Source organism: Pipra filicauda, unplaced genomic scaffold (assembly GCF_003945595.2).
Source record: "Pipra filicauda isolate LSUMZ 115617 unplaced genomic scaffold, ASM394559v2 scaffold354_size748207_pilon, whole genome shotgun sequence".
NCBI classification, from domain to species: domain Eukaryota; kingdom Metazoa; phylum Chordata; class Aves; order Passeriformes; family Pipridae; genus Pipra; species Pipra filicauda.
The window spans coordinates 588,205-616,062 of record NW_024104481.1 but is presented as its reverse complement, the minus strand read 5'-3'; the positions used below and the strand labels follow the sequence as shown (position 1 = coordinate 616,062).

Below are 27,858 nucleotides of genomic sequence, written 5' to 3'. Positions count from 1 at the left end.
TGAAAATAACAAGCACCCTGTCTGCAAATGCCTTCCTAACAGTGCATCTTCCTTGCTGTAGTCTTGTAAAAGCAAAAATAAGATAAAACATCACCGTGTTCTCTGTATCTCTGATAGCGGTTTAGTGATATCAAACAAAGTACAAAGTGTAGGAAATAAAGGCAACTAAGGTGGAGAAGCCGAACTTTGCTGAATAGCTTTAGGCCCATCAATGTCACTTCACAGCAATGTTCACAATTTAGAAGAACATGTTGGTTTGGGTAAATATTCACTAGAGCAGAGGGTTCGGACCAAGAAGAATGAGAAGTGATACTGTGTGAGCCCTGTCAACAGTAGTGTCATACAGCAAATGAAAGAGACACTGTATAATTCTGCAAAATATAAAAGAAAGAAAAAAAAAGAAAAAAACCCCTTTATTCTCACTCTAAATTCTATTTTTTATTTCCAAAGAGAAGGATAAACAATTCTGAAATGATACTTAAGAGGCACTGTGGCCTGGTATCTCATGCAGTGAATAAGCACACCAACTGTTCAGCATTTTCATCAATAAGAGCAATTTGTCCCTGTTGCATTTTCAAGAAAGGTCTTACAACACATAACTTCAGGAAGCGTTATTATGTACCTCGGCCTGAAGTTTCTATGAATCCCCAGAATAGGGAAAGATCTAAGAAAACTGTGCTACTAGCAAGCTGGTAGAGAAGTCACCTGAGTAAGTCATATGTGTCACTCGGACCTTCCAATACTGAATGCTTGTATTAAAGGTCTGTTACGCTGTCTTTAGGTCCTGGATATAGGCACAATACACTAATTTAATTCCCCAATTAAATATTTCCTGCTCCTTTTTTCTTTCTTTTTTTTTTCCCTGTGATTTTTGGCTGTTGCAAAATTTGTTTTGGTTTTGTTGTGGATTTTCTTTTCATCCCTCTAGAGTACAGCTACGTGATCTATTAGTAGTTAGCTAGAAGTTGCTCTAGCTTCCTTTCTTCTCCCTCTAGCCCCACAAGAATAACTGTCACCCTCACCAGCTGGTACTATCTGGATTAAAAATAGACATCAGCTGCACAATTGCAAATTTCTCCTGAGGATACCAACAGCAAGAGAGTTGCCTAAAATTCTTCATACAGACAGCATCTAAAAACACATTAGAAATGACATCTCTCTCATCTTCTAAAGCTCTTAACACCACTCACTCTTGCCTTGCCCTCAGTATCTATTTCCACCAACTCTTCAGCTGCCTGCTACCAATTAGTCTTGATAACCTAACAAGGATATAGCCCCCTTAAATTGCTAGCAATGGCTGTAAGAGTTTTAACTGCTCAAAGGCAAACCATTAGCCTCTGGCACACTATGACTCTGAATTGAACTCATTTTCCTTTTCACACTTAGATATTTATAAGAGAAAGAATGTCAAAGCACTAAAGGGGTATAGTGCTGTCTTACCTGTAACAGATTATGAAAAAGACAACCACCTGGTAAAATTTCCATAGAAAAAATGCTTTTTCATTTCACATAAAATTCCACGTGCCTAATTATACCTTTAAAGTAGTAGATATATTAAAACTACATTCTATGCTCACTGTAGTATTTAAGCAGAAACAGGATGGTTTTAAGTACGAAGGGACAATGGGGAATGTCAGGGCTCAGGGTTAAATTCCCAGTTCCTTTGCTGAGTTTGTGGGTTACATTCAGTAAAGCATTCTTGTATTTCAAATGAGAACAATAATCCTTTTTTTTTTCTCACTTTGTCTCTCATATCATTGACATTTTTAGTATGGTTTATTGGGATTTTTTAAAGGTATATTTCATTTATAAGATGAAAACTCAGCAGAGGATAAGGTTTAGGGCCTGTTTTAACAATAGCAGAACAATAGCCTGTTTTAATAATGCTAGTCACCACTTTATCCTCTAATGAAGCAAGATGCAGGGCTGTGCTTTCCCACTAATAGAAGAAATGTAGCCCTCAAAGTTTGAAGCTCTGTGTTACAGAGACGGGATATTTATATTGTGTTAAAACCCCATGTGGTACCTAAAGTAATTAATGTGGTCTGAGGCTCCTAGATGCTATCATAATACAATACAACTAAAATAGCTAAGAATAATGCCACCTATTTTACCATGTTAAAAAAAGGAGATAATGAACAATCAAAATCAGAAACACAAACACAGACAACGAAGGGAACCAGGACCAGGAGAATCTCCTCATTCCCTACCATGAAAGGCTGTGCTCTTCATTCACACAGATGTAAACCTGCAAGTGCTGACGCACTATCTCACATGGATTCAAGGGACTGTAATTATTTCCTCCCATCCTGATCTTCCTGGAGCTGGAGTGCATGGCCAGTACTGTGCTGTCATTAGACACTGTCAAATGCTGTTAATGAAAATTAGCTGGGTGAGGGGTGGGGGAAGCTAGTGCCCAGACTATGTGGTCAGCAGGGATTTTCAGTAAAGCTGCCTGCAATACTGATCCTCAGCTGATTATGAGGATCTACCTTGGGTCAATAATACATAGATATGTCAGCCTGCTAACAATATAGTCAACTGTGTCTCCTTTGAGCATCTGGAAATTGTCAGTGAGAAGACTACTAGCTTCTCTTCTTGAAGTTATTTAAAATAATCACCCTGCCTGTTCTGTTTACCCGCACAAGACCTGAAGTCTAGACAAGTCAGCATCAAGCAGTATCCATATTTAAGGAAATAAAGTACTTATCCATTCAAAACCGAAGAACCGCAAGGAGAAAGATAATTTATCATGTCTGCTTAATAACTTAAGAAAACAAACAATGAAATATGGCTTTTAAAATACATACTCTTTTACAATAATTTAATAAACCATGCTGTCATCTCATAAAGAATCTGGATGGTTGCTGTGGTGACAAAGATTATCCTTGTTGCTGCTTGATTCTGTCATTTTTCTAAACAAAAACTCGTAATATTTAGGACTTATAAACAATGTGTCATTGATAGAGATAAATTACATGCTTTAAACTGGCCATGTAAGTCTTCTATGGTATTACAGCCACTTTCTCAACTCAGCAATAAGATATGATATGATTACTAGAAAATTAAGGCTATTTGTCATGAAAGATGAAGTAGAGAGTATCAGAACTCTCAGAACAACAACAAAAAAAAATATCCAATAATCTAATGCCTTTCCTTATTTTAAATATTTTGAAGTTAGCAAATAGTCACTATTTTCTATCTTGTGAATTAATCCAGAACAGCTTATATTGAGATGAGATTTATTTGTGCTGGGAAAATTCCTGTTACAATGTAGCAGAATTGATGTGTTCCAGGCTGTAATATTTTATAATGGTTCAGACTATAATGGAGCATTTGTAAAGATATCTTAATTATGGGATGCTTTGCAATATATAAAAGCATATATGCACACACTAGTGTATTATGTAGTTAGATGAGATTCTCAGTGCAGTTGTCTAGAAAGTATCTTTTTGTGCACCATACTGAAATATTTGTGTAAAGCAAGCTTCGCTGCTGATACAATGTGAGCCTGATTTAGACAACCAGTTGTACAGTCGTTGCTCCATACATATTTTGCAGTCAAACTAGCAATAAATTTCCTAAACCCACAGTAATTTGCAGCCATTTTTCATTAATTTTTTTAATTAAAAAATGTTTATACTTATTTTTTTGAGAAGAATACACCTATCTTCTGTAGTGAGACACATACAGATGACGAAAACACAGCGGAGCTGAGGCATTTTAAGACAAGCAAGGAGTATGTGCCTGTGTGAATGCCTCTGCTGGAAGAATATGATTTATCACTTAGTGGGTTATATTCATTTCTGCATGTAGGGTGACCTCTTGAATTGGGTTGGATATGTCTCAACTGTATGTAGCAATGTAGAGGAAGTGACTCAGCCTTCATTAAGTCCTCTGAGTCAATGTTTGGAGGCAATCTGGAGCAATGGCATGGAGAATTTCTCAGATGTGCCCAGAATTAGGGAGCAATCCTCCAGCTGTTCTTGTCTTGCACCGTTCCTACCACTTATGTTACCTAAACTAGTTCATGCATCCATTTAAGCAGAAGAAATGTCAATAGAAATAAAATATTCTCACATAGATGAAGAAAGAAAAACTATCCAGGTTCAGCTGATATACAGTAAATCAGTAAAGTATATTTCTTCCTAATCACAGAAAAACAAGGAGGTACCTCCCACAGTCTAGTGAGATCTGCATTTGCTTTTGTCAAGAACAAATATGATCCAATATTTTATACCAGTTTCCTACTGCAGGAAATATATGCACAATACCATAAAAAAGGCCCTCAGTATAGTCTTAATGAATTTATTATACACCTATTAAAAATACCCTTTAAATTTTTACAACTACATACCAAAAGGGCTATGAAAGCTTGATTTAATTGTTTGCTCTTTCTAAAATTCAACATTTTTCATTTTCAATATTATCCTGGTTTTGGAACAATAAGGACAGTAGAAAAATACTTATGGAGGCATATAGCATAATTTAATATCAATAGTACAGTTGAAGATTTTTGTTCAAAAGAGATGGCAAAAAAAACGCAGATTAATGCTGTAGCTGCTTCCTCTTCTAACAAGGTAGTTCTCAGTGCTTTGGTATACAGTATGATTAAAATGTCGTTCTCCCAGATGATGATCCCTAATCTGGAAACTTGTATCTCTGTAATTTGTAGAGGGCATTGAGTCTACCTTTTATTGTGTGTTGGAGATACCAACTCAATATGTGAGCTTTAAAAATTTTATAAAGCATAACAAAAAGAACATTTTTTCCCTTCCAAAGGTAATTTGGAAAACATACAATGCTAATCTTGGTAAACAACTGAAGATACATACAGAAAATATTTAGTATGGGCATATTGTTTCTGATTCATGACCAACATGTTTCTGTTTATAGATCATTAAAACCTCTTCTTGCCTTTTAAAGTAGCTATATGGTTCAATTAAAAACAGAATAATTATTAAAGACGCTTAATGCTGTGATTTTTATCCATATATATTGTCTGTGCATATATATATAAAATTGAACAATACTGTATGTAATTCTGAATATGCAGATGATAAAGTCATGGTTCTGCTATAATACTTGAAGCATTAGAACTTTTTAATGTTTTATTATGAGAATGCATCTGATATTTTTGTGTGTGAAAATTATTTTGAAATTAATAAATCTTCATTGCATTGTTTTCAGAAATTCAAAAAGAGAAAACGGAGAGACACGAAAAACGAACACCAGCAAAGGGTAACTTTGGTTTTTTGTCTGTTTGCCTACACATATGTATGTAATATACAGTGTCTTTGTTAACTACGTTACAAAAATGTAGTTTAATGTATTGTAAAAGCATCCAAAGATCAGTTGACACTGACCGTAAAAGATCAAAAATTTCTGTATATCTTAGCAGTAACAAAAATAATGTAATTTTATGTTTGTGTGGCAATATTGTAAATGCAAATTCTTAATAAGATTCTCTCAGGCCAAACTTTTCCAGTAATCTTTTTTTCTAGCAAAAGTGCAAAAAGTAGAGTGTTGATGAAAATTCCTCTGGTGCAAAAGGCATGAAGTGTGTTAGGCAAGGAAGAAAGTAAGTTTATAGGCCAGTGGGTGCCATCCAAGTTAAAAAGTCATAGTAAAAAGTGAGCCAGGTGTTTATCAGAGATAAGAAAGGCCTCCATTTTAAGAACCTACTCTTTTTCAGACTGTTTAATCTCTTATAACTGGCACTTTCCAAAAATCCACAGAGGAACTGGTTTGGACTGGTTTTCAGAGGTCATGTAAACAAAGAAGTTTCCCTGGGATGTGTGCAGATTTTTTGCCTAAGAAAGCTCTCCTGTAAAGGTTAGGCCACAAAAAACTTGATGAGCATCCCTCTGATGCACCAGTGCTGTGCTTGGTAATGGTAGGAGGAAGCAAGGGGGAATCTTATTAAATGTAGTAGTTATACATATACACTCCCTCACACACATTTACATTCATTTCTATATATATTCTTAGTATGTTCTTATAGTATTTTATACATCTAGAGCTAGCTTACCAGTTCTGTGTTAATCAGGGTCCTCTGGACTGCCTAGGACTGCTTCCCAACTACTAAGTAAATCATGTTGGATCAAAATGAATTTTTTAGGGTACCAGTGGGCTAGCTAGGCAGTAACAAACTCAGATCCATTAGCAAGGGATCCAGTTATGGTCTTTTCAAGCACAGTAATCTAAAAAAACAAATGATGTTGCAGTCTTGACCAGAACAGCCAGTACCATTTCATATATATGGAATTACACTGGTTTACATTAACCTTGCAGACATGATTACTAAGAAGTTGTAAATGCCAAAAAAAGAAAAAAAAATGTTCAGGTGTCATTAGTTAAGTCCCTTTATGTGTGTGCCTGATAATGCAGTCTTTAATTATACAATCAGTTACTGAAGGACAAGACAAATAGTTTTTTTCTGTGTTTTGTTTTCATGTTTAATCCCAAAAATGCAACTTGTACATAGAAGGATCAACTACTAGAAAACATTTTGTCTGGCTTCAGTCTAGAGCGGGATAAAGGCATGAATCTTTAGGGGAATTTTACTGTTGCCTTCTAAAATACCTTCAGGATATATGTACAAACATGATCTTTTGTTGTTATTAATAGGAAAAATCCAGAGGTAAGATGAATGTTTTTAGTAACAGCAAACAACAGAAAGAATTTCAGTTCTCCACCCAAACATGTGGAGACAATAGAGTTTTAAAAGTAATTTAATTATATATTTTTTTTTAATAGTCAAACCCTTTCATTCCGAGTCCCATAATTTACAAGGGTGTTCCATCCATAAGTCTCATTTTGGAAAGATTGAACCGAAATATGAAGAATAGTTGTAATGAATAAAAATCCCAGACGGAAGTGGCTGAAATTATGAGATTCTAACAGTATTGAGAACCAGGCAAACTTGTGCCCTAAAATTTGCTTTTAATTAAATATTTTGAAAAACTACCAGCAATAATGTCCATTTCAATTACTGTAGTAAATTTAATCCTGGAAAGAAGAAATACTGTGAGAAATAATTCCACAAAGCAGTTGGTCACGCTTAAGAACCCTGGTACCAAATTATTCAATGATTATGTGTACACATAAGCACAAATTCACTACAAAACAGGGTCTTTCCAATTTGGTATTTGATGTATTAGTACTTTCAGAAGGGTCAGTGGCACCCTGGACCGTATGAGCAGGAGTTTGGCCAACCAGCGGAGGTAAGGGATTAATTATCCCCCTGCACTAAACTCTCCTGAGACCACATCTAGATACTGTCTCCAGTTCTGGGCCTCCCAATTCAGGAAAGACATCCATAAACCAGGGCAAGTTCAGTGTGGGGCCACTGCAGTGGCCAGGGCTGGAGCAGTTGTCCTGAGGGGAGAGGCTGACAGATGGTGCTGTCTCAGCCTGGGGCAGCTGTCTGTTAGTCCATCATTTTGTGATAGTTTGTAGATTTTGCAGGACTCTGAGCTGCTGCTGAAGGCTGTTTAAGAAATAGGTGTCGTAATTATTATTGTTGCTAGCAATGAATAAGCTGTAACCGTGCCTTATGTTGTCAGCAAGTAAGAACAATAATAAAAAATATCAAGATAAAAGTATATGTAAGTTCTGTCTAATGGAAGGTCCAATGATAATTTCTGATTTTTATGGAAAACTAATTGTCCTGCATTTCTGGGAAATAGCTCTAATTACAGCAGACATTGAGAAGAAATGGGAAAAGGTTGATTTACCATGTGGTTTTCCCCAAAATCACTTCACTAATACATTGGAGTAAGGTAAGGAAGAAAACAATATATGATGGCTACCTCTGACAGACATATGTTAAAACAGTGATTTTAGGACAGATATGCGTGTGCCTCTGGGTTAACACTAGCCACACTGGGGTTTTTACAGGAAGTATCTCTGAATTCAGGCTGATTTGACAAATAGAGTCCAGGCCCTTCAAGACTATTTCATTTACTATACATAGCATAATGGCTTGTTAATAAGGCTGTACTGATAATGGAAATATTAAACACGCCAGAATAAAGCTCTCTGTATTTTAGCATATGGATAAAGTATGAGATTATAAATATAAATATAGTTTGTCCCAGTAATGTAATTTGCTGTAGCTGGAGGACAAAGTATTTGAGACAGCTAAATAGATAAATAGACCTGGACCATATAAATCCATAGCATGCTAGAAACCTACACAATTTGACCAAGTTATCAAATTAAATGTTGTATTTTTGACACAGGACTGTCTAGCCTGATTTCTCAAGGTACAGCTACAAACATGCCTGCATTAACTTTAAACTAGGGAACATGGTACTGATAGTGATGTAGCTGTGGTTTCCTTAAATTACTGATTTGGACTTGGGAGTCTATGCCCCTCTCCAGAAAAAGCCCTTTTTTTTTTTCAGAATTCTTCAAGAAGAATTAAGTTATAGCCATCTACAGTTACTTTACTTCCGAATGAAAGCATCTACACAGAGATTTAATGCTCTCTGACTAATGCACTGTAACTTCATTGTATTAGTTCATTTATCTTAACTTTCCTGAGAGTGCTGCTCTGTAGACAAGCACTTAGTCAGTTAGCTGGAGCGAGCAATCTCTGCTTCATGCTTACTGCACTCATCACCTAGCTTTATACTAAGCAGCAGACTTAAGGCTTACTCAGATGGAAACTATTTTTACTTCCCTTCGGTATGGAACTAGTGCCTACTTACTACATCTCTTATTTTTGCACTTTCTGTTTTGGGGTGTGGAATGCCTTTATGGAGAACTTTATGGGAAAAAAACTAAATCACATCCCCCTTTACTATGTCTTCAACTTGATGCAAATAAAATATATATTGAAATTTGGAAAATCCTCTCACATATATGCTATGTTTCTTTTTTTTTTTTTTTTAATTTTTACGTGACGTAGATAGCAATATTAACTTTGGAATACATTGTTAAATTACCTTAAAATTTTCCATAATGAACTCCTATTTTAGATTATTTATAAATTTATCATACTCCAGTCACTGAGGATGAAATTTCTCATGCTCATCTTTTTGCCTCTGGCTGAATTTTCATTCAAAGACATATAAAAATGTTTCAGCAATTTCCAAAATCTAGGTTAGTGAAAATTAGGTTGGGGTGTTATATTTTTTTCCAGTGCTAATAACAGTTCATTCTGAGTTTATGACTTTTGGTATTTGCAAAGAAGTACGAGAAAATTTCTTTTAAGTTGTGGAAAATTTTTAGCTTACGCAATTATAATAATAATAATAATAATAATAATTATTATTATTATTATTATTATTACATGTTTTACTTATTCTTCTTAATTTTTTTTCTGGATGAATCCAGCATCCTATTAACAAAAGAGAAGAGGTGATCTTTAAATTAAAAAGTGTGTCATAAAACAAATAAAATTGTTGAATTAAAGTCGAATGAACAGGTTTAGCTTCAGTATTTTTCAGCTGAAGAGTGTGTGACTGAGCAACCTTAAAAATATTTTTTTATGCTTTCTTGTTTTCCTTTTTTTTTTCTTTTTATATATATGGAAAAGAAAATCTGTTCAAGTCTAATTAGTTTCACAGTATGGCCAGCCTGGCTTATTCTAAAACCTAATGCTTGTACCGAGTGCTGCAGGCTTGAAAAAGGACATGTATTAAGCCCTTCACAAAGAAATAGATATCCAAGTGACAAAATCTGGAAAAGATCTATAGACAGTAATGTATTTTCTATGACAGAGTTTTTAGGACTATATATGAAGCTGAACACAAAAACATTTCAGGGGAGAGTTAATATGCTAAGAAATATCATATTTAAATTTGTCAGATCAAAATCTTCAGTGCATTTTGGTGGACTTACGATTGAAGAGTCAAAAATGGCCAGTCATCACAGCCCTGAAACATGAACACTTTAATTTTTGGCAGCACCTGCCCTTCCCAAATTAGGGAAACCATAGCTCTGACAGTGTCCGTAAGAGGTAATGGTAAACATTACAGTCTGAGATTAGCAACCTCTGAGGCTATGGGTATATCAACACACAGGATAGGGCTCTTGAACTAACTAGAGATCACCTTCGGCCTATAACTGGGAGGAGAAAAATAGCTTATGCTTATGCCAGCCTGGTCTCTGCTTATCAACATTCCAGGCTCCCTGCCCAGATACATCAAGGTTTTTACTTCTCAGGAAGGGGACAACTGATGCCTTCTCCACGGTTTTAGTTCTAGTCCACACCAATATTAATAACTTTATACATCTTAGTGCTTTATACTGCTTTGAGGATGTGAAGGAATCTTAAATTTTTCTGTCGACTTTCAGACCTGCTGACACTCAATTCAGTTAGTGTCATTCAAGGCTCATTTTCTGGTGTTATGTTTTTTGTTTTGCTTTGGGTTTTTTCAAATCATGTCCACAACAGTCTCTCTTACACAAATAAGATATCTTGTGGCTAAAAACAAGCTTTCTGATTACAAGTCTGTTCTGAATAGTCCATCTGTGTTTTTTGGCATAGACACTACAAGGGCTTTTGTCTGAATGTGCAAAAGCTCATATTTCACTTACATGGATCATCACAGAACTGTTGTTAGCAAAACTGTTCTGTTGCCCCAGCCAAAACTGACGATACACTGGTTTGAAGTGTTTTGTACAGAGCCAGCATCTGCTAATACAAATGTAAGATGTAAAAGCATGCTACAATTTCTGCAAAAAATATTCAGTAAGTTCTACGTGGTATATATAGAGAGGAGAATGATTTTTCCTTGGTATGCTACTGGATGTCCTAAAGCACTTGAATGAGTTACAGTCTGTAATTCATTCAATAATACATTGCTGGTACTGCTGCATTTTTCACAGTCTGCTTTTTTTTGGTGTAAATTTGCTGTCCATATTTCTAAAGGCTTTGAAGAATCTCCCTTCAATCTCTTTCGACTGTACTGCTATTTGTTATCAACAATAATTTACCTGTTATGACTAGAAATGTATTTGGATAATGCAAACACATATAAGACATAATGAATTTACTGAATGTTCTGAATTACTTTTCTTACGGACAATGACCTATTTTTTAGTGCAGAAATACTTAACAAATAATGCTTGTACTTCTGTGAAATGACGTTTGCTACAAAGCTGTTAAAACGAATGGATGAAAAAGCATTAATATGCTTGTGTATAAAGCTCACTGTTGTCTTTTAATCAAAGTTTTGCTTTCTGGGGTTTACTTGTTAACAGAAACTTGAGTATTGAGAAGAAAATAATTTTTCCGTGAAATTGCAAAATTCTAGTCTTTTAGTAGTACAAGTTGACAAGGAATGACAAAGAATGAAATGTCTACCTAAATCATTAGGATGTGGGATAGAACCACGCCAAAAAGCTGCATAGGCAATAGAGTCCATAAGGACTCATGTTTGCCCGCTTCTAGCAGGACATGCAGTCAATTGTGTTTAAACAGCTGCTCTTCTTGAAGTTACACTGATTAAAAGAGATGTTTTCTTGTTAATCTACCCTGTGACAGAAGTAGCAGCTAAAAATAAAGAAAAAATAGCATAGAAAGCAATATGCTGGCAGGTTTTTTGGTTAAGAATAGAAAGCAATGCTGTCAAGGACTGAAAATAATTTCTTCTGTCAGAAATCTTAGAGCCAGGGTGCTTGTGTAATGGGACCAAAACAGATCAGATAGATTGGATTAAGGTTGCTGAATAATCACTTCTTTCAGAAAAATATAGTCTAACATCTGAAAGCTTATTCAAAGAAAAATATTTCTCTTGGACCTGGAATTAAAAATTGACATTAAGAAGGTCTATATATCATCAAGTACCCATGACTCAGAGCTAAAATCCATTATTTGAATTTACAAATGCTTTTCCTTGATAACTTTTGTGAGATAATAAAGGCACGTAATACCTCTAGATTACAAATTTATTGTGAGCTGGGATGTATTTATTTATTTATTGTTTGTTTGTAGCAATTCACAGAGATAAACCTGAAAAACAAGAAAAAACTGAGAGGAAGGAACCCCTAAAGGGTATGTATTCAGCATTTTATATTCTTTATCTTTCTACCAGTGGTTCAAATAGTCTAATCTATTGCCTCTTAGACTGTTCTTGTAGATCCCAATTATGTTTAAGGACGGAGGTGTTGTGAAAGCCAGCTGGAAGGAGAACAAGGACTTTAAAAGCACTTTGAATTCATCACTGTACAAAAAGTCTGAAATTATATCTGGAGATTAATGAATAATTTTTTACTGCATTATTAACTTATGTCAAAGATGTCCAGAGCATAAATAGGTGTCTTTTTTATTCTTACCAGAGAATCACAGAATATTTTGAATTCTTGAATAAATCCAAGCATGATATTTGTAATTGAGAATACTCATAGAAAAATGTAATGAGTAAGTTACAATATACTGGACACGGTCCCCGGAGATATTCTACTTTGGAGACCCTCCTTAGAAAAAAAAATCCTTCGAATTCCTTTCAGAGACATTGGGGACAGGTTTTAGAGAGATTTATTAATTTTCTGTTGGTGGTGCATGCCAACAACTGATTAAGATCTGCCTGTTGCAGGAGTCAGAATCAGGATACAGCTTACTCTTCACCCATGAGTCATGAGTTAACTCTGGGTTCCAAGAGCCACAATCTCACCATTGCCTTTTGTGAGGGATATTGTAGCAAAATGAAACTTTCTTGGAGGGTACCTAATTGTCGAAACAATTTAAATCTTCTGAGAACATGTCCTTTGCAACAAATTTGGCTAATGTAGTCTTGGGCTGGAGGAAGAAACACATTCTGGAAAAGCAGATAGGCCAGTGGTCATAATAAATCACTCAAAAAAAAGGGAAGACTGGATATCCAGCAACAGCAGACTTACTCAGGCCAAGAACACAACTTGAGCGAATGTACATTTCCTGAAATCTGTACTTGACTAGTCCTTTCTAATGATCTCTGATTAAAGCTTTCCCATTTTATGTAGGTAACTCAAAATGCATTGAGTTAACAAGATTAAATTTAGAGGTTAAGGGTAGGCATATAAATTTAGGTTTCTGATGGAATGAATATTTATTACTAGAAAATGGAATGGTGGTAACATGAGGAATTTTTTCTGAAATTTTGAGAAACGACATTGCAAAACCAATAATGTCCAATATTAAAACATGAATGTGTCTTTAGGAGTTCGGCTATTATGTGGAAAACAGGAAACTCATCAATTTGATTTCACAAGAGAACAATATTTAATGTTTTTTTTAAGTTTCTTGGAACGGGAAAAAAATTATCCCATCCAATTTCAGACAATCAGTGAAAAAGAATAATGACTACTATACACAGAATCACAGAATATGCTGACTAGGAATGGACGCACAATGATTATTGAGTCCAACCCTTAGCCCTGCACCCATTCCCAAAAGTCACACAATGTGCCTGAGAGTATCATCCAAATGCTTCTTGAACTACCAGGCTTGGTGCTGTGACCACTTCTCTGTTCCAGTATCCAACCCTCTGGGTGAAGAACCTTTTCTAATATGCAACCCAGACCTCCCCTGACACAACTTCAGGCCATTCCCTTGGGTCCTGTCACTGGTCACCACAGAGAAGAGATCAGTGCCTAACCCTCCTCTTCCCCCACCAAGGAAGTTGTGACTGCAATGAGGTCTCCCCTCAGTCTCCTCTTCTTCAGGCTGAACAGTCCAAGAGATCTCAGCTATTCCTCATGTGGCTTCCTCTCAAGTCCCTTCACCATCCTCACTGCCCTCCTGTAGATGCTCTCTAAGAGCTTAATACCTTTCTTATATTGCAGTGCCCAAAACTACACACAGTATTCAAGGTGAGGCAGCACCAGTGCAGAGCAGAGAGGGACAATCCCCTCCCTGGACTGGCTGGTGATGCTTTGCCTGATGCCCCCCAGGACACAGTTGACCCTCCTGGCTGTCAGGGCACTGCTGACTCATATTCAACTTGCCATCAACCAGGACCCCCAGGTCCCTTTCCGTGGCACTACTTTCTAGCATCTCATTCCCCAGTTTGTATGTACATCCAGGGTTGTCCCATACCAGGTCCAGAATCCAGCACTTTCCCTTGTTGAAATTCCTATGGTTGGTGATTGTCCAGTCCTCTAATTTGTCAAGGTCTCTCTGCAGGGCCTCCCTGCCTTCAAGGCAGCCAACAGCTACTCCGTGTCATCTGCCAACTTGCTTAGTATCTCTTCCAGTCCTGCTGACTTAACTTGCCATAATTCCTATTAATACCTAATGGCATTTTATCTTAAAGTTAACATATTAGTTTTGTTTAGTGAAATATTGTCATAATTGCTTCTGAAACACTACTGTGTGTAGAGACTCTCTGTATTCACAGCACTAAGAAACATTGCTTTCAGACTGTACATTAAATTTCAAAACAATGACTATGGATATGTGTCTTTCCAAGTCCCATTTCACTGTAGTGTGACAGGGAGACTCCAGAGACTGCATCCCTGTATTTCAACTGCTTATTTTCTGCTCTAAACACATTGTCTTTTCAAGATATAGATAATGGAGAATGTAAATAGCATTCTATTCTAATTTATAATCAAATTCTGTGATGAAGTTTAGGAAAGTTATTTAATGACACAGGGAGTAATTAGAAGGGTCTCAGTCACTTAGAAGTGACTTGGTCAGCTGTGTCAGGAACCCATTTTCATGTATTTCATCACTATATTGCTGAAAAAATGTGAAAGCTGGAATATTCCCTACCATTCTTCTTTTGCTTCCATTTAGATATGGAATTCATGGTACTGTAATGAAAGTTCGTTATTTCCTCATGTTTGTCAAAGGGAGTTTTCCTAAGCTTGAATGAAATCTTCACAGGAGTTAAAGCTAGCTTGCAGTTTCACAGCTGACTTTTCTAAAGTGTTCTAAAATCTACATGCTTATTTTTAATTTTCTGGAAAATTATAGTGTAAAATCTTAGCAAAAATGAGTGTAAATTGTGCTCTGAGTGGACAGCATAATGCAGTTTCCACTGTCATAATGTTAGTCTTCACTTTTTTTTGCACATACTGGGCACCTAATTATGGTTCTGAGATCATTATTGCCAGGGACTGATCTCAGCTAGTGTCCATTACTAACTATCCGTATCCATTACTGGTTATCCATTTCAAGTCATCTGGCAAGTGATAGATGCCTCATTTGTACATGTGATGCTCTTATGCTCCAGGATCCATTCCAGGAATTTTAAAACCTATGTCTGACAGAGTGGACAGGGTGAAGTCCTCTTTCTATTGCAGGCAGCAGCATTTACTGTGAGCTCTGCCTTAGTCCTCAACAGTTTTCTGAAAATCTCTCTTCAGGAACTGACAGACAATTGTAAGAGATGATGCTACTGTAGTAAACAGCTGAGGCATGTTACCATGGCAGTAACTTGTTAGCCGGAGTTGGCTCTTAACACCCATGAAGTGTGATGTATGCTATACAAATATGCATGGGATAGCTCAGGAGTAACACAGTGTGCCATTTTGTCTCATAAGGCTTCGGAATTATTTTTGATTCCTAAGTTTTTCCACTTTTTTTTTTTAATATATATAACATTTTCTTTCCTAGTGGCACATAAAGACAAACTGGAAAGACAAGAAAAACTTGAAAAAAAGGAAAGGCACGCAGGTAATTATTTAATGTCAGATTTTATTTCACATTTGGAGATACCCCAGAACTAATTCTCTACTCAATTTCCATTTATGTATCCCCTTGACTGGAAAAAAAAGTTATAGAATAATATGAATAAAAATAATGAGATTATATAAAGGTTTGCAGACTTACAGATGGAGTAGCATTTTGTATTCCTCCTGCATGTTTTTGAGGTTTTTTTTTTCTGAAGGATGGAGATAACATATTTTCTACTCTGGATTAGTATAATCTCATGGTAATCACTGAGTGTTTCCAGCACTTGCAATAAGTATGGTTGCTAAGAGACTATGGTCATCCAAGAAAAAAACACCTAATAGACTGTAAACAAAGGTAATGAGGCAGGCCATGAGAAAAAAAAAAAGCATTTTAAATGCAATATTGTGTAGGGACATTTCAAAGGCATTGAATAGGGCAGGATTAATTCTTTCAGTGTTTACTTGCAATAAAAAAAATCTAGCACTGTTTTATCTTCCACAGTTCTTACTTTCTTTTTAAACACCAACACAATGCTCATGCATACATTTTTGTGTTCTTAATATAATCTTATATATCAGAGTCAAACAGGGAGATGAGTGTTTTCACACACATGGTCCCTGTAGGGAATATGAGCACATGCAAATATCAGTTCTGCATACCTGTGGACAAGTTACTGTGTAAACATTAATCGCAAAAAATTAGCAAATCAGAGCCCACATAGGAGAATATTCCAGACTACTCACCACTCTGTGACTACTGTGCAACTCAGGTGTATTTTGAAACCTGAGCCGGAAATCTAGTCACTACAGTGTAGATAATTTGAATTTGTAAAGTGGAAATTAAAAGCAAACAAAAAACCCCAAAGAGCATTAGTTATAATGTCATTGCAATTAGATCTGTAATTAATTATAATGTTAATCATTCATAGCTGGAAAAACTGTTAGTTGTTCTGTGGAGTTCAGCAAATCCTTCGGATATTAACCAAAGTTATAAACAAGAAAGCTCAAACATAACAATAAACTAAAATTAACCAATAAATTACATTATACAAATATATATTAAAGAAAAAAGAACCCCTAAACAACATCCATAAGTATGACTCTTCTTGACTAATTTCTTTCATGGGATTACAGTTGAGCTAGAAAGGCCACTCCTCCCCCAGCCAATGGTAAAGACCTCAGGAATGGTAGAAGAATTTTTGAAAGGTTGAATCTTATATTTTGGCATCAACAGCAGACAGCAGCAACTAAATCAATCTTTCGCATTCTTTGCATGGATAACCCTAGTGCCTAGTTTTGTTTCTTCATCGTTTTTTCTCCTCTTTCTCTCTTAAAATGCAACTTTTCTCTTCCTAAATGGCCATTAAGAATGTTTGTTTTTATTTCTAGCTATTCACAAAGACAAACCTGAAAAGCCAGAAAAACCTGAAAAGAAAACACCTTCTAAAGGTAAAGTAGATTGTCTTCAGATATTGTACAATTTTAGATTTTCAATGCTTACATAGTGTAGGAGAGTGTGAAGATGAGTATTTAAAATATAAATCTCTTTTGGTTCATGTTGTACATTTTTTGGGTGTTCTCACTTCTGCTTGAGCAGGTCTTGATCAGCCTCTGAGTGAAGTCTTACTCAGCGTATATCTCTTGCTTAGCTCTCTTGTTTTGATGGACAGAGTTAATTACAAATCATTCTTATACAGTTAAGGAACTAAGCCTATTACTAATTTTTTTGCATTCCTTGATGCCTTTTCCTCAGCAATGGGATTCAGTAATTTGCCTGCAAAGTAGGTTTTCTCTTGTGTATCAGTTTTCAACCTGATGCAGACCTAATGCAAGAGTGTTCACTGTCTCTCAGTCTGGGTCTTCCGTCATATCCAAAAATAGATTTTCATTTTCTGGCCTTTATATTTTTCAGTAACATTTTAATTTCAGTACACGATTTGCACTGTCCTCCACGGCAGAAGTGGCTTTGGTTAAGATTTACATATCAAGTAATTATCATATATATTCTAAAGCAATATTGTGTGTGAGGTGAATTTCACTATTTTTCTGACTGATAATTCCATCTTTGCTACGATATGGACAGGGGATTTAAAAATCCCCCAATTTAAAATTACCCTATTATGCCATTTTTTAAAGATTAACATTTATTGTTGCTTGACATTTGAATGTTTTTCTCTGAGGTTAAATATTTGTCTGAGGCAGACACTTCTTTAATGAAGTTTAGTTTCAGTCTTTGCCTCTTTTTACTTAGTTAACTCTTGAAAAAACACTATGCAATGTGTCTTAGTATTGGTCTGTTATGACATTCAGATTACTTTCATGATGATGAGATACATAAATTAATTAGGTTTAATTTTAATCTGTTCAGACAGTACTTGACCGTACTCTATGGAGAAAGGTAGAACAGAAGGTAGGAGTGAAGAAAGAGAGAAAGCAGAATGAAGACTTAAAAAATTTGAAAGGTAGCCATTGTCCAGTTTCTCTTTTAAAGGGATATTTTTTCATTTTTTCTACTTTCAGTGTATAGCTTGAAAGTGTAGAGTTGGGTTTTTTTCCATAAAACAAAATCACACTGAAGTAATCCAGAGAAAATAAATGCCCAAAGCGTCTGTGTAGATCTGAAAAGCAAATAATTTCCAAGAATCACTGAGATAGCTGATAATGAGCAGCCAGCCTGTTTATCCATTTATCTTCTGCCAGCTAACCAAATAATCACTTAGAGCTTTAATGTGTTTAATAACAGCCATAACTCCAGTTACTGGCTGAAAAATTTTATTAAGACTTTGGACACTTTGTAGCTGAGGAGATTTACTGCTGCAATCTGACATACAGTCATGCTGCCCTCACTTGGGTAGTTTCCCTGCTGTGTGAGTCCCTACAGGTGGACTCAGGGCACCAGGGAAGTTGTTCTCAGTGTACTCAAAGGTGCATTTCTTCTAGCAATGTGCTACTGAGTTATCTATTGCCAGGCTCCCCTTCCTTTTCTCAGGGGTCTGCTCTAAACTAGATCAGCCACCAGCAGTGCTGAGGGGCTATTTCAACCACTTGCAGTCCCTAGGAAATGAGGATATTCAAGTCAGGCCAATCTCAGGGAATGGGTATCCTGAAAATTGGCTGCTTCCCCCACATTCAGCAGATTTTCTCTATTCTTAATAAAAAGACCAAAGGTAATTCTTCGGCCTCCATTAAAGGCTCCAGAAAGCCTCAGCGATATGAATGTTATTTAAACCCATCATCTAAGAAACAGCTATCTTAAAAAAAGCCCAAACCAAGTCTAAACATCAGTCATAACTCATACAGGCAGCAATTCCAGGATGGAGTTCAATTAGAGAGGATGTTGTTATTATGTAGTTGTCGGTTGAAACAAGTATAATTAACTCTCAAGGTTGTTTTGTTCTGGCAACCTGTCTGGATGGTGATCAAGAGGGGAAAGATAGAAGTCTCTGCATAAAATTTTGTCAGCCTTTCTGCGACATAGCAGTGTGTGTTTACACAGTGTATCCTGTGCAGACATGAACTCACTCAAGCTGGGCTCTGAAGTGAGTGCCAGACTTGTGGCTCTGTTTGTGCAACAATGAGCCCAAGCTAAGAAAACCACCTTTTTGTAAGACAAATGTAGCCACATGGCTTCTTTTTGGCTGGAGTACAAGAAGATCAAGTCCGTATATTCTCATTCTCGGAATTTGAGATGAGCAAATTTGTATCTTCGGAAATATACAGTATAAACGTTCCCAGTGAAGCTTGAGATCTGTGTGACTCATTTGTCTTCTGGCTAGAGACTCTCAAGAGATATTTTGAAGCTTTTTACCCCACTATGTGGACCTGAGAAAAAGAAGCAAGAATTTTGAAAACTGAAAAGTAGGAATTATAAGGAAATGTGAAATTCCCAGGGATATTGTTGTGATTTTGCAATATTTTCTCATTCTTTTTGAGTTTTTTTCCCTAACATACAATTGTTCTCATTTCTAGTAACTCAAAAAGACAAACCTGAAAGACATGAAAAAGCTGAAAAGAAACCTCCTCCTCCTAAAGGTATTTATTTATCTATATTTTTTAAACCGAATTTACATTAAAATGCATAAACTTTATTTTATTCAACCAGAGATTTTCAATACGCATGAAAAATCAGCTACATGAAACTAAAATGAAATTAATATATGATTAGATTTAAAATGTCTCTAGAACATCCAGGGATTAATTCTATGCTTGATCCCCTTTAAAATCTGTTAAAATTTCAAAGATGAGAACTAAAAATATGGATCACCATTTCCCCGAAAAACAACTAGGCCTATCTGTAAGTGATCTGTCATATATTTTCACTATAACTAGTTAAGGAAATTAATTCTTCACTAGCCAGTAATACCTGGTTGTGCTGTGGCTTTGTTTAGAAGGAGAAATGCTCTTACCCAAATATCTACATTCTGATCTATAATACTTAGATCTATTCTGTTAACATATTGATAAAATCAGTCTAGTCAGCCCAGTGGCTTAATAGAAATAGAAGTCTAGAGCCTTACAGAAAACATAGGTTTGGTCACACACAAGTTTTACCTCAAAGATGAAGACATTTAGAGCTATGAAGAAAATAGAAATATGAACTTCTTGGGCAAAGACGGAGAATCAGTGCATGAAAGTAACCCTTAAAAATAGCCACACACTAACTACTTTTCCAGTTTACAACAGCGTTTAACTCTGATCTCTGAATTTTAAATTTACTCAGATTTTACCTGGAAGTACCTTCTGTATTTGTTTGCTTAATGACCAACATTTGTCTCCCTAGTTTATACCATAATAACTATCATACTGTCATTAGAAACACTTGATATTATTTGCCATAGCCTACTTCATTTAGTATCGGTCAAGTACTTGGTGAAGGACTGAAGTTAAAACCTGTTTGCATCTCATATTTCTGTTTAAGTTTGTCCAGTTTGAGGGGATTATAGTTTTCATCAGATCTGATCAAGGTGTTAATAATGAAGAAATGCTGATTAGTAATAGCACAGTATAAAATAAATGACACTGAGTATTATTTTGGGGGGAAAGAATGACACTGAAAGCTTTTTCTTTATTACCTGCAGAGGAGAAGAAAGTAAAGAGCACTAAAGTGGAAGCAAAACTTAAAAAGGAAGTGAAGGATGGAAAAGGAGAAACAAAGGCGGCTGAGAAGGTCAAGCAGGCAGAGATTAAACCAACAGAAACTGGCCTAATAAAGGCCAAAACGAAAGTTAAGGAAGAGAAAGCTCTTCAGACTGTAACTAAATCGGACAAGAAAGGTAAACAAAATGAGGAGGAAACAGATGAAGATCTTAAAAAGGTAGTAGGGAAGAAGGAGAGAGAACAGAGTTAAAGCTGTCAAGGACCAAAGTCTGCCCATGAAAAACAAAAGTGCAGTACAAATAAATTCCAAATGAATCCCACGCTGCTAGGAGGAGACTACTGAAAATAAAATAAGTTTAGACGTAACAAAAAGATTCTAACAGTTTGTCATGGCTAAAGATTCATTTTAATTTAAATCCTTCTTTACCAAGGACCAATTTCTCTTCATATAGGTCTAAGACTTCATGGATTTGCTCAGTAGCATTTTATATAATGGATTGTTAGCAGAGTTATTTTGGAAAATACAAACTGTTCAATGACCTGTTAGGAATTTTGTTTTGTTTCTACATCTGCACATGTCCTTTGTAATGATAAAGGAAGTAACAACAGAGAAAAGGGAATATAATAATTTAGCTAACCTCATATTGCATGAGGCACTGTCAGGTTGTCAGGTAACGTATAACATAGTGTCATACCTGCCTGATGTAATTTAATGTGAAAGCTTTTAAACTTCTCCTAAAAAAGAAAGAAATGCTATTACTTTGGTAAAAGGAATAAATTAAGTGATAAAGCAAGGAATCAACATGCATCAACACTACATAGTTAACAAAGGTGTTAACTATATGCTCCCCTTTTTCAGAGCAAGTCTGGGTTCTTCTACTCCCAGGTTGCACTAATTGATTCTCTGATTTCCCTGTGGCCCTTTCATGGCATTAGGTACAATTTTGTATAAATGCAGGCAGTGGGACCTGGTTTTCTGTATAAACTGCCACACTGCAGCCACGGGATTTTTTTTACGTTGATAGGGGCAGCTCAGTGTTGCATGACACATCTATCTGATCATTTCGGCTGATCACCACAGATAAAGCTGTGCCTGAGCATCAGTGAAGCCACCCCTTACTGGATATCTGAATCTGCCTGGGCAGATTATCTCAGAATTTCGTAACCATCAGCTCTGGACACCTTGGGAGTTGCCTAAATTATATGTTTCTGGAAAACTGAGAGACATAGCCCACTTTCTGACATGCACAGGGTACTGAACCAGCATTTTTTCACAGTATTCTAGATAATTTTGTCTTTTGTTTGAAATATTCAGACCTCTGAGGCATGAAATCACAGCAGCATTTATCACACTGATTGCTGTGATCAAAGAGAAAATTCAGCAAATTCTTCAGTTCCCGTGGGAGGTGCAAATCTCTTTCAATTTTTGTTTGCTGTGGCAGAGTTTCAGTGCACATGGGATCCAGTACATACTGTTCAGGATAAAGCTCTCAAAAAGAAATGGTGTACACATGAGGCACTTTACTCCCAGCAAAATATTTTAAGTAGGGATCGAAGATTACAGAGATCAAGAGTAGTGGTGGTTTTTTGTTTGTTGGTTTGGTTTTTGTGGGCTTTGTACCACACACCTTCACCATTTTTAGCTGATAAATATTAGCAAAATGATCCATCTTGGCATCAGACATTAACAGATCCCTTTGTAAGTCTGCTTTGGAATGTGACCCCAGTGACTCTGCACAGAATTCTATTAGGTGAAAGTGAGAATGAGCAGCTGGAGTGGTGGAAGGAAGGAGCCTCTTCAACTGCCCTTATCACTGGAGATAGGGCTACACACATGCAGTGAAAGCTGCCTTTTCTACTGTCGTCCTTCCCTTTTCCTCCATAAGCCACTGCTGCCCAGCTGAATACTCTCAGAAAATTCATTTCTATGTTTCAGTCCCACTGTGATCCAAGGTGAACATAATTTTAAATTCAATGCAGTTTTACCAAGATTTCATGATCCTGCAATCTTTACTTTTACTTGGTCAAGGGAGTAGTTCTACTGGCTTATCTGAAACAAAATAAAAAATATAGCACTGATCACAGAAAGTTGTTATGATTTCCCTGCTGTTGCATCATTTCTTACTCAAACTGAAATTAAAAAAACATAGGTTATCTCCCTGAGTAAATCACATGAAGTTCAAGAACAGAAATATCTTTGAGTACTTTTATCATTAAGAATCTAGTCCCAAACTTTGACATGATTTATTAGCACTTAGATGAATATTTGGGCCACCATTACAGAGTTATAAGGTGAAAATTATAGTGTGAAAGTCTCCTTTTTAATAAGGGTGTTTAAATTAAAAGGGATTTTTAGCCATGAATAGACATATGAAAAATCATATTAATTTAAAATTTCTTAGATTTCAATTTTTGCTGATTGATAGCATTCTCATGAATTTAAATGGGATGTTTTAGAGCACTTTGCTAATTCATATACAGTAGAAATTGTATTTTTGTTATTCAGAGTTTTACATTATGTCTTCAATTTGTTTTATAAATCCCAGTTTTTAGGGGTTGAGTTGCTAAAGAAATCCTATGTAGAGGAAATGAATATAAAATCTTTGTTCTCAGGTACAATCAAGATTAAGGTTGGGTTTTTTTAAGTTTATTCAAATTACATTTATGAAAACAAAATAAAATAAACAAACAAACAAAAAAGAAACTAAAAAGCCCCTCAGAAGAAAAACAAACTAAAAATAAACAATGAAACCCCTCACACGCATAACGAATAACACAGTCTGTTTTGTTCCTGGACTATATTACTATGTTGAAAGAATGGAATATTTTAATATCAATGAAATTGTGTGATTCTAGGCCCTCAGGCTATGTTTATATCATAATTTATATGGAAGCAACACAGGCTTGCACTCTCCTGTGATTGTCCATATAGCTTATTGTCCCCTGCCATAGCTTTCTACCATGCCATCCAGCAGACTTTTGTACAGACATTTTGCCCCAAAATGGTCCAGGGGATCTTCTCAACAGGCAGCATGGATAAAGGTAGCTTGTTTTGGCAAAAGGGAGGTAAGGAAAACAGCTTTTTGAAAAAGAACTGTGCCCTGTCATCAGCTTTGTGGGCTGAAGAGTTGGCATTGCTACATTTTATTTACTAATAGTCATTGAGGTCTGAGTTGCAACTGCACAACTGCTGACTTCAGTGGCTTTAGGTGGGTTTAAGAACACAGATCTGTATATACTTGTTTTCTCACACATATGCTGCTACTTTATTTTTTTTAATTATCATATAGACCTAGTTCAGACATTACAGCCTTAAGGATGTAATCCAAAGTTGAAGCCAGGCAAAAAATGATAAATTTGAATTCCTAAATATGAAAATAAAAATTATGAATAGTCATTAGAACAAAAACAATGTTTACAGCAAACAGCTCTGTGTACATTCTGAAAATTTTGCCCAAGGCTCTACATTATTGACTAGCACTACCCTTGTCATCTCACTAACACACACATCCAAGGACTTCTATGACAGTCAACACAGAAGCAACTACATAAATGCCTCAGCATCAAATTATACTGATGCTTCAGTGAACTATTTATGAAAGCAAATATTATAATGAGTGTCACATACTTGGGAATGGCATTTTGCATTTAGATATAACTCCAATGCCATTTTTAAAACTTAAATTATTTCGAAGTCTGCATAATTTTATTTTGAAATTGGTAAAGCAAAAGCAAGTGACTTTTTACGCGAGTAGGACAGAGATACAACAGGCAGTGGAGACAGGAAGTGTTGTAACTTCTATAGCGTAGGAACTGTGCTAGAAGAGTGTAGAACAGATGGATGGATATGCTTCACTCATGGACAGCTGGCAACTAACTTAGCTAACCACAGCTGGCATTTAGTCATCAACATTAATTTTCAAAGCTACTGGCCCTTATAGTCCACTGGGTACTCAGTTACAACTGATAACTTTTCTTCAACATTCTTAATGTTTGAAATTTTTATTAAAGTCACCAACTTGCCTATGTATAGGAGAAATCAGTAGACTATCAACATTTTTAGAATCTGAGTTTCATTTCGATTCCAAAGCCTAATTTCTGAATAGTTTAGTTTTAATATATATATATTATATATATACAGATTTAATATATACACATATATGTTTTTAAAGATTAGTGTTTAGAAGATAATTCTGTAGTGAAACTAAAATTCTGTGAAAAGTCTCATTGCTATTGGAGTGTAAGTACACGGAGTTCTCTTTATATTCCCATTCACTAAGCATTATTATACTTTTAAAACTATATTAACAAAATACCACAATACAAAACTTTTTTAAAATTTTCTATCACCTGTCTCTGAAATTAGTCTTTAAGCATAAAGAAAAGTCTTTGAGCCCTGTGTCCAGACAGCAATTTGCACACTAATTGTGCATGGGGTTAGGATATATGCCAAAACCAAAGTTGTGCACTGCTAGCCCAGAAGAAGAGCTCTTAGCTCTGGCGTACTGGAAGTTCTGCAGTTCTCGGTAGGGGTTTTGAATTAGACCTGGACAACAATTGTTGCTTTTGGAACATATGAATTAATTGAAGGTCAGGAAAAAAACACAAACATATGTGTAAGACTACTTATAAAAAGACTACTGAAATGTCTTTGCACTACCAAGCTTTATCTTCACTGTTAAATACAAATGACATGTTAAATTTACTTTCTTCATTACTCTTTTCTTCCTTTTTGCTCTGTTAGATCAATATGCGTTCTGTCGCTATGTGATTGACATGTTTGCGCAAGGGGATTTTTATCCAGGTACTTTCCTATATCATTGGACTCTGTTCTAATATTCTTCTGTTTCCCTGAGAGTTTTTGCTCCTTTATGTATTAAAAGTGCATTTTGTGTCATTGGGAGGTCTCTTAAGAGCAATAGAGTGTGCAAATAGTTTTAATAAAGCATAAGAGCTAATGGCTGTTTTCTTAAAGCTTTTAATTTTCTGCCTACAATGCATGAATTAAAATCAAGATTATGTTAAAAATAGAGTCAAAGGAAGGCTGTAGAAATTGCTAAAATTTTCCCTGCTTTTTTTGGATGAGATGCAAAACGAAGAAGCTTATTGTTAATAGCTTATTATTTGTTGGGGATTTTCCCCCACAAATAACAAGGCTTAAGCCCAAAATGTTTCAAAAATGAAACAGTCATTTTTGTTCTTAGTACATAAAATACCTTAGCTGATCTATTACTTCTGTGCTTTATATTCTCTCTTCCCACATCTCCATGCTAATCTATTCTAACACAGACAATTCCTCACCAAAAAAGAAGATGGAGCTACTGATGATGACTGAGCATCATCTCACATTATTCAGTCACTCTACCCTGACCTTAGTTAATAGGTATTCTTCCTGCTGAAATCTAGCGTAAGAGGACTTACTATAGAGAGGACATAATCCTGGGAATGAAAAGCAATGATATTCATGAGAAGAGTCGAGGAGAGAATATTTAAGGATATACTAAGCCTTACAAACTTTGTTTAGTCAGTTATTTGCTCAACAAGCTCTCCACTAGTATACTTCTGAATTGGATGGGTTTTCTTATCTCTGTCCTGTGGCTTACATCCTTTCTTGACATGCCCAGGTTCAGAAAGAGCTGGGAAGTCCTAAGGATGTAGCTGAGACACAAAGACTCTCACAAAGAGGAGAAGGACACAGATTTTTGTGGAGGGAAAATGAAAATCTTGGGATTCTGTAGGGAAAGGGTTTGTGAAGCCTGTTCTCAAAGAGTGACATGGAAAGGTAGGGGGTTCCATTACAAGGGAACAAAATATTGTACCCCCTCTATGACTTTTAAAGACAGCTGGTTATAAATGAAGGAACTGTTTTAGGCTCATAGGGGGAGAAAGAGTAACAAAACCTTCTAGAGATCTTCAAGTATGCTTTAATTTACAAAGTAACTGCCTGTACCAGTGTGAATGACCTAGTTTCTGCCTTTACACAGCTGTACCATCAACAAATCACATGACAAATACTTGCATGGAGATCTTCAAGATCTTTCTTAAGGTTCTTCTGACATTTACAAGCAGCCGTGACACATGTCAAAGCCCCTTTTTTCCAGATGGCTCCCTGTCCTGTTTGACACTCTCTGAAGGCAGAGTAGACATGCTGTGGGAAGGGAAGGTTTAGGTTCTTTTCAGTTTTGTCCGTTCCAACTACAAGGAAACCGGGAAAACCGTGAAGGGGAGCAGCAAGGTAGAGAGGGAATTCTGTAGTGACTTGAATTTAAGAAGATAAAAAACTCTTGCTTTCCAATGTTTGTCTTGTGTCATACCAATGTGGTATGACTAAGCTGTGCTAAGAAACCACAGATTAAACAGCTGAAAGACATTCAATGGCCATTGGGTCGTCAGATGGCCTTACAGGTGAACGAACAACTAGGGTGACAGCTCTAGGCCCCAAAAAGTGAAAAAAAGTCATAAAGCATCTTAAATAATCTACTTTGTAGATTTGCAGGTGAAATGGAAAAGGACAGCCCCTTAACATCTCCTAAACATCTCCTAAAGTTCACCTGTGGCTTCACCTGTAAAGCAACTGCTATCTGACCTGTTGTTCTTGACACCCGAAGTTGAATACTGTGGGTGGTTGTTGTGGTGAAGCCAGACACGTTTTTGTGGGAGGTAAAAAACCCCAAAAAACATTGCCTTCAAATGTTTTTTAATTGCCAACAAGCTTTAGTTGACCCACTAGCTCTGAAAAGCAATGCTGAAGCATCCAGAATGTGTTTCTGAGAAGCAAGGTAAAGGTCAGGTACATTCAACCTCGATTTATAGAAATCATTGAGGCAAGTGCCACCAAACATTGCTCAGGTAGTGTTTGTTGCTATCTTTCTCAGGCAACCTGCTCATTTCACCCTGTCTTTTTGTGAACTGAAGTATTACTATAATTCATTTTATTGAATGTGGGGAAAACACCCTGAACCTAATATCCAACTAGCTTGAAAATCTGGTATATTTTATCCTTTTATCAGTCTATATAATTTATGATAAACAACTTTGTCCAAACAAAGAGATCTGAGTGCAAATCAGCTGAGGAATTTAATTACAGTCAGTTTGACACTGTAATACTTTTAAAACAGGAATTATTTATATAAATCTCAATAGTGC

General features: G+C 36.0%; 1 protein-coding gene across 1 annotated transcript in view; it reads left to right on the top strand.

Annotated features, from left to right (window-relative positions):
* Positions 1 to 27,858, top strand: part of TRDN (triadin) — a 111,056-nt gene that overhangs the window by 51,245 nt on the left and 31,953 nt on the right. The window contains exons 6-12 of the mRNA XM_039384440.1: positions 5,191 to 5,241; positions 11,951 to 12,010; positions 15,557 to 15,616; positions 17,005 to 17,064; positions 19,585 to 19,647; positions 20,694 to 20,888; positions 25,457 to 25,516. Coding sequence (XP_039240374.1) covers positions 5,191 to 5,241; positions 11,951 to 12,010; positions 15,557 to 15,616; positions 17,005 to 17,064; positions 19,585 to 19,647; positions 20,694 to 20,888; positions 25,457 to 25,516 — 549 coding nt within the window. The remainder of the gene's footprint in view (positions 1 to 5,190; positions 5,242 to 11,950; positions 12,011 to 15,556; positions 15,617 to 17,004; positions 17,065 to 19,584; positions 19,648 to 20,693; positions 20,889 to 25,456; positions 25,517 to 27,858) is intronic.